This window comes from Leuciscus leuciscus (assembly GCF_965113295.1).
Source record: "Leuciscus leuciscus genome assembly, chromosome: 7".
Lineage (NCBI taxonomy): Eukaryota > Metazoa > Chordata > Actinopteri > Cypriniformes > Leuciscidae > Leuciscus > Leuciscus leuciscus.
In genome coordinates, this window is record NC_138731.1 from 41,351,045 (window position 1) to 41,359,626 (window position 8,582).

The window sequence follows — 8,582 nt, forward strand, 5'->3', positions numbered from 1 at the left end:
ACCACACACGGCAGGAATATCTGATCAGATTATTTTACGATAATCGGAGCATCCTTAAGATTGTCGGAAGGGGTGAATCGGGGCTAAAATCGGCCTAATTATCCTGCCGTGTGAACCAGGCTTTAGATTTCAGGACGTCTGGTCACCCTTGGTGTGTGTAGAGCTGGGCGATGTAACGATAACGATAATTATCGCGATATAACGATAACAAGAGTTCGATAAATATTTGATATAATGTTTCAACGCTACTCATTTGAACTGCGCCACACGGACCATTTATCTGCTCGGCTCAAAGTTCAAAAGGCGGTTCAGATGAGTTTACTCACTGATCAGTCTCGGTCACGTGACCACTAAATAGCGCTGTGAGATCCAGTGAGAAGCGCTTGAATTCAGAAAAGAACACAAATGTCTGTGCGCAACCATACAGTCAGAAGGCTTTTCAATTTAGAAATCACTATCATTTACCATGGATTTACTGTGGTAACACTAACTGCACCATTGTATTGTGGCAGAAATGTGGGATATTCAAATCAAATTTTATTATAATATTAATGTAGACATGTATTAAATGTATTAAAGGAGTAATGGAATATACAGCATTTTTGCATTTGTGCATTTACACTAAATGTATTTAGGGTACTGTTTTACATGTAATACCATACCATAGAAACAATAGTTACATTTTACCATGGTAGTGAGATGCTATATGCAGGGTTCAAACTATGGTTATCATATTATCTAAATATATGCTAATATGGAAGACCAATGGTTAATTTAAATTAAACTCAATGTTATCATTGATCATACCCTATGTAATCAAACTGCAGTCACGGCCATTTATTAAAGCACTAAACGGCTCAAAAAGCAGTGTGTTATAGTGTTTCTTCTTCTTACCCTCCCAGAGCTATAAATCCTCTTTAACCGTGGTAAGAAACATGGGCTTTACCTTGGTGATGGCAGTAAAGACCTTTTCCAGAATGGCGTTGTGCTGAGCCTTCTGCGGTCCATTGGCCTGGATTTTCAGACCTAGAGCGCATGGTCTTGCAATAAACCTGCAACAGCCAATAACAAAGAAGACTTTATTAGATTTATATCTTTTGATATCAATGCTTGCTAACTTAATTCTGAAGGTCTGACAGGCTGCATTAAAAATCCATTTTGGAAGGGATCCTCAGAGGTAAAATGCCTGCAACCACAGTGGGCGGCTAAAGAAATCCTCCTGTTTGCAATCACCGTGGAAGTCTTGCCAGATCTGCAGAGACAGCGGGGGAAACCACACGGGCCAGGTGTGAGCACTTTGCCTGACTAGCTTCTTTTGAGAAGGTCTGATAAACATGATCAGAGCAACTGCGTTAAATTTGGTGTTTTTATGCTAATGAGTGAGATTATATCTTGTTGATCTGATAATGAGAATGTCATAAAGGAAAAACAACCAGAGGAGACATTTAATGGTTCATTGCTACTATGCAGTACATTTTCATATCCTCATCTTAAAGGTGCTGTGTATAGCTTTTTCACTCTACTTAAAGCATATAAATACCATATGTTTGCATATATTGAGGAAACATGCGAAGTTCACATACTCGTTTCTCTGAAAAACACTTCTACAGCCAGTTAATTTCCTTTGAAATGTGTGTTTCCAGGCTGGAATGTTTGTTATTGTTTTGATCTGTGATACCGCACGTTGCAAATTTGCCAATTTTCATTGTCCATTGGCATTGCACTCGTTTCTGTTGCGTGTGCTCAATCTGGCTCAATCTGGCAACCCGTGTGAGCGCCGTCCAATCTGAGGAGCAGGAGGCGGGAGAAACGACGATCTCAGATATTTTGAATTTGACTGCAGTACCTATTTTGACCACTAGTTCATTCTTACATACTGCACCTTTAAAATCTCTTATTTGACAAAATATTAAACTATTTTTAAGATGGAAGTCATGTTTATCACATTGTCAATGAAGTGATCATAAATCACTTAACTTTCTTTTAAGCACATGTTGATAATTTGTCCAACGTCTGAAATTATAAACTGGCAATTTCTTACATGTTCCAGGCAAAAATGCTTATTTCTGGTCATCAATTCATAGAATTTCACTTTAAAACCCTTTTAAAAACCTTTAACTAACAAAGGCAGTGTGTTAAGGACATCTTCCTGCAATGGGTTTGATGAATTCTGTTTGATATTGGCTGGTTTGTGTCTTTATAAAACATTTCATCCTGTTTGATTAAAACATTATGATAATTATATTAACGTTGATTTCAAAGATGAAGTTCACATTGACGTCCTCATGTATTCTAACTCAATCCAGCAATGGCTGACTTTAGCTTGTTATTTACATTGTGTTAATTTTCTAGTCGATATGTTAATAATGAAGTAATAATTAATAAAGCTGAACTGAGCTGAGCATATTTTTGAAAGTCTGGCATAACTTTTATAGAAATACATCCTTAACACAAGCATATTCATTTTCACAAAGTTAAGGAGTTCAAATGGCACTTCAGAACAGGAATAACTAAGAATATATATGTACACTACAAGTTCAAAAGTTTCGGGTTAGTTTTTTAAAGAGATTAATACTTTTATTCTGCAAGAATGCATTCAATTGATTCATTACATTAAAAACATGTATAATATTACAAAAGTTCTTTCGAATTTTCTATTCAATGAACAATATGTCAAAGCTGCTTTGATACAATCTGTATTGTGAAAAGCGCTATACAAATAAACTTGACTTGACAATATTAAGCAGCACAACTGTTTTCAACATTGATAATAATATAATGTTTCTTGAGCATCACATTATTATATTAGAATGATTTCTGAAGGATCATGTGACACTGAAGACTGGAGTAATGATGATGAAAATTCAGCTTTTGTTAACAGAAATAAATTATGTTTAAAAATATATTCAAATTCAAAGGAGTTATTTTAAATTGTAATAATATTTCACAATATTACTGTTTTTACTGTATTTTTGATCAAAGAAATGCAGCCTTGATGAGCAAAAGAGACTTCTTTCAAAAGGTCAAATCAAGTAAAGTCACCTTTATTTATATAGCACTTTATACAATACAGATTTACAGGGATAAATTAATAATGATTCAATCATGCAAACAGAATTAAATTCTGCTGTAAAGCGGCTATAAAAAGAGAATAGTGTGATTGTTCAGCTGAGGTCAGTTCAGTGTAGATTCAGCTCAATAACTAACAATCATCAAATATGAAATGAGTTTAATTCAGCTATAAACAAAATCTCGGATGACAAACCTTAAGCTCATTGAAAGTCTTTGGGATGTGCTTGAGGAGACTTTACAGAGTGCTGGACTCATTGACAATACAAGATCTTGACCAAAATATGATGCACCTCTTGATGTAAATAAATGTTGTGATGTTATTTCTATTAAGATGTTCATCAATTTTTGTTCAAGATCTTGTATTGACAATGCAAGAGTCCAGCACTCTGTAAAGTCTCCTCCAGCACATCCCAAACACTTTCAATTAACTTAAGCTCTGGACTCAGAGGAGCCGATTCATGTGTGAAAATTATTCTTCATTCTCCCTCACAACTATTCTTTCACAATTTGAGCCTGATGAATCTTGACATTGTCATCCTGGAATACGGCCATGATGTGTTTTTCTACATGGTTGTTTAACAAATGAAAAGCTACACACTCCATCAACTAGAGCTAGAAGAACTGTTGCCAAACATATAACATGATAGAAACATAATAATCACTGCAATAATGATTATTGCTTATTTAAATCCAAACAGCAACTTTTTTTTGGGCCGTGCAGTGTATATATATATATATGTATATACAGTGCTATGCATAAGTTTAGACACCCATGCTAAAGTTGACTAAAAAGAGGAATAAAAAATCATCTTTTGGAAATTGAACTTAATGCCTTAATTAAAAAAAATTGGAATTAAAATAGCCCCACATCATCACATAGCCTTCACCATACCTAGAGATTGGCATGGAGTACTTTCCATAAGATCATCTCTCAATGCAAATCAAACCAGCTATTAGGCTAACTGAAATAAAACCAGGCCAATCTCTAGGTATGGTGAAGGCTATGTGATGATGTGGGGCTATTTTAATTCCAAAGGCCAAGGGAACTTTATCAGGATGCATAGTATCCTGGATCCATGAAGTAACTGGCCTTTAAAAATAAAAATCTGCCTGCCTCTATGGGAATTTAACATAGGGGTGTCCAGACTTATGCACCCTGTATTTTAAGGAAGAACATTTATTTATTTATGATACATTATTCATTCACAAAGAAAATTGGTGTCCTTAAAGGTTGGATTTTTTCCAAATTTTTTTTAATTAAGGCATTAAGTTCAATTTCCAAAAGATGATTTTTTTATTCCTCTTTTTAATCAACTTTAGCATGGGTGTCTAAACTTATGCATAGCACTGTATGTGCAAATACTTAGAGATGAACTGGTCTTCTAATGCTGGACATGGGAAGTGAGATGTCACTAGACAGCAGACAGTTTTAATGAGCTTTTGCCACTTAATGAAAAAGCTCATCCAATTAAGAGCCCTCGCAATTCAGTGCAGAAAACGCTCCAGAAATGATTCTTATATAAAGCTGAAGAGCCACGATAAGGTTATGAAGTCCGTGCTCAGACTGATTTGCCGCTTGCACACTGTTTGCTTTTGTGGGGCTGAAATGCCATAAATGTGCTGTTCCTCATCGTAAAACTTTACAGCGATTGTACAATGCAGGATTGAAGAGCACGTCTGCACTTCAGATAATGTGTCCTCTTCCCACAGAGGAACAGAAGAGATGCCACAGTGACGACCACAGCAGCTTTCAGCAACTTTTGCTTGCTTTTTATTATTCTGAAAATGTTTTTTAACATGCAAAGTCAGATCCAAACTACCTCCTGAACGCATGGGTTAAGCTTAGTAATAAAAAAGATTCCTAGAAGATCCATCGTCCTCCCTAGACGCAATCCCAGAGGAGACGGTATATTTCTCCTTCTAACAATGAAGATCAAGACTCAGCTGTAAAGAACTCTGTCAGATGAAGGTGAAGAGCAGATGGTCTGAGGCATACATAAACACAAAACCTGACACTGCGCCGTCCCGCTGGGAATATGTCAAAACTGCTGCTTTTGTGACATCGAAAGCCAACACACTTTCAGATGTCAAAGCTCATAATTAATAATTAATCATATTAACCAACTGGAAAGCATGATATACGGCTGATATCAAGTGCAGAGTGAATAATCTAAATTATGTAATTATGATATAGGGGAGGCCGGGGCGAGTTGTCACAGAGGCTGTATGTTAGTAACTAGTCAAAAGCCCAAATGCACAGAAGCTTGTTTCTATAGCAGTGGTTTTGAATTTTGGTTTTAAACCAAACACTGGTTCTGGGTTTTATAAATATTTAAAAATCTTTTATTTTTATTTTTATTTTTATAAATAAATAAATAAATATATATATAAGATTTTGTATTATGGAATTATTTCGAAGACTAAGAAAATTGTCAAACTGATTATTAGCTCTATCTATTAAATTGTTACCACAACACAGTCATGACAGAATTTTTTTTTGATAAAATTACCATATTTTCTATGTCACATGCAATAATTGTTTTTGAAATAGTTTTCTGGTGTTGCAGCTAACAGCACCTGCATAAACAATTATGTAAAACTATGTAAATTATATTCATTTCTTCTATTTGTGTGAGTTGATGTATCATGGTTGTGACAAAAAGATGAGCATAATTACCTGTTAATATATAATTACTTATATGCTACCATTCAAACAAATTTGGGGTCAGTAAGCTTTTTTTTTAAAGAAATTAATACTCAGCAAGAGTGCATTAAATTAACCAAAAGTGACAGTAAATACATTTATAATGTTTTTAAAATAAGGGTTCCAAAGAAATATTAAGCAGCACAACTGTTTTCAATATTGATAATGATAAGAAATCAGCATATTAGAATGATTTCTGAAGGATCATGTGACACTGAAGACTGGATTAGAGGTGCTGAAAATTCAGCTTTGCATCACAGGAATAAATTACATTTAAAATAATATTTAAAAAGAACACTGTTATTTTAATTTGTAATAATATTTCACAATATTTCTGTTTTTACTGTATTTTTGATCAAATAACATAAAATTATTTCAAAAACATTAATAACATTGTTATGAATTGCAAAATGTAGGTCATGAGACTCTTATAAATGTAGGCCATGACGTTTCTTTTAATGTTTGTAAATACTCGAAATAAGATGACCTAAAATTCTGATTAATACATGCCTTTGACGGGTTTCTATAAACCTGAATATGTTACATAATACACTTACGTGACATGACGCATAATAGGAAACATTAATGAAACTAAATTCATACAGTAATAGTTTCACTGTTTGTTTTTTTGTGCTGAAAAGGACGGGTTCCCTTTGTGACAACTTACCCCATACAGTCGTGTGACAAGATGCCCCAGTGTTCGGAGTCAATGGGAAATTCAAAAACTTTACATTTGCTATAAAAGCATCCCGTTTAGAAAACGCAAAACTACACGGCACACCTAAGACTGATCTACAAAACAAAGACAGGCACTGACTGACCTACTTTCATCAGTATCATTATTCCAGAAGAAGGGCCATATTGAGTTCCTGTCATTGTCCTAATTCATACAAGGATTCAGTGACAATGTGAAGGAGCACAAACCAGTCCCATCATGATCATCAGCTGAGGATGAAGCCCCGAGCGCAACATCATCTTCAGCAGTGATGATGATGCTGGTGCTGATGGTGAGGATGAAGATGTGACACTGGACGTACCTCTCAAAGACCAGCCGGATCATAAACATGCAGAATGCTAAAGGACACGCTAGATACAGATCCTCGGCTTGTGGAAAGGTTGACTCGTCAGTATTTTTCAAGTCAGCCCAGGTTACGTTGTGCGGGAGCCAGAACCTCTCGTTCCAGAACCACACCAGAATCCCTGCCATTTCCAGCGGATCTGATGCTTTGACGCCCGTGCTGATGTGCAGTCAATGGCCGATGCGGCTTTGCGACGCTCTTTCACGGCTGATCTTTGCAGGTCCAGTGTGTGATGATGATGATGATGTTGGTGATGATGGACCGCCCGTTTGTGTTGTGAGTCTCCACTCTCTCCAATGTAGGGAAGTAGAATGCGATCGACACGCTCCGCCTCCGCGATGCTGATTGGTCCGTGAGCTTGTCAATCATAAACGCGTCGCTTAAAGGAACAGTTCAGGAAGAAATTAAATTGATATTCTTCTGTGTTTATTCTGAAAAAAACTGTTTATGTGTCTCTGATCCGGTCTGTATTTGATTATGGTAGTGTGGTATATGGTTCAGCCTAAAAAAACCTTGTTAAAAAAAATACAAGCTCAATGAGACAGTGTTTTATAAGTAGCCTATAGGAGAGATGCCATTAGAAATGACAATTAATGATTAATTACTGGGCTAAGGGGCATAAAGAAGAACATCCTACAAATATGGTTTTACAGACGTGCTGGGAACAAAATAAAAGTTGTAAAAGAAGCTTTGGGTGAGTAGTAAAATATATGCAGAAGAAATGCAAGTAAATAGTATCAAGATGAGCCCAACAGTTATAATTTCCGGAATATGAGTCATGGGTTTATGTAATACCTCAAGCAGATCTGTATCTGTTGGAGGTTAAAAAAGCAGAATGAGAAGTAGATTTGCCATTAGCATTTTCAGTATATGTTCCCCTTATTCAAATATTTACATACGGCTCAATAGATCCAGAGCGTCAGACAACTGGGGCGGCTTTTTAATTCCAGACTGGAAATCAGAGGATCAGTGGAATAAAGCCAGCATCAAATCATGTGGGAGAGATCTTGAGATCTTTTAAATCTATAGCCATCAAGATATTATCTTTAGTATATTACAAATACATTCAGGAATTGTTCAAAATGATATATAAGTCAGTTTTAAATGAATTCCAGCACAAATGAGTAAAGGGAAATGAGGATATGGATAAATGAGCAAAACAAGCTTTACAGAGAGAAACAATAGAGATACGAGTTTCATTAAGCAAGTCAGAAATAAATCAATGAAAGAAGAGGTTATTTATAATAGAATAATGTTAGAGCATTACAATTGAAATAGCAAACAAAACATCCAAATGGGTTATGATGACGTGAACAATGTCATGTTGAAGAAACAATACCTCATGAGATTTTTGAATGTATGAACAAGTAAGGGGCAATATGATAGAAAAATTGAATTAATTCATACATTTTAAGATTTTAATAAAATGGTCAAGTGAAATAAAGAGTAAAGCATTCTTTGATTTTATTAGGGAGACAGGGTTGATATATAGAATATAAAAAACTCAGTTTAATATTGAAAGTATAAATGTCATATAGGCCTATAGGTTATAGGTCATACATAACTATAAGTGCTTCTAAACCAGTGTTATTTTAGTATCATTTATATATAGGCTACACGTTTTTATTAATATTTTGAAATAGCTATTATTTTAATATTTTCAGCTTTCATTTTAATTTCAGTTTAATCTTTAAGTTTAAATAGTACTATTAAGGTTTAATTTATGT

The 8,582-nt window shown here is 35.0% G+C and overlaps 1 protein-coding gene across 1 annotated transcript in view; it reads right to left on the bottom strand.

Annotated features, from left to right (window-relative positions):
- The window catches only part of cers6 (ceramide synthase 6), a 50,502-nt gene extending 43,339 nt beyond the window's left edge, over positions 1 to 7,163 (bottom strand). Inside the window, exons 1-2 of the mRNA XM_082174765.1 lie at positions 6,814 to 7,163; positions 947 to 1,052 (exon numbers count right to left, since the gene is read on the bottom strand). Coding sequence (XP_082030891.1) covers positions 947 to 1,052; positions 6,814 to 6,983 — 276 coding nt within the window. The 5' untranslated portion in view covers positions 6,984 to 7,163. The remainder of the gene's footprint in view (positions 1 to 946; positions 1,053 to 6,813) is intronic.
- Between the last annotated feature and the right edge of the window lie 1,419 nt (positions 7,164 to 8,582).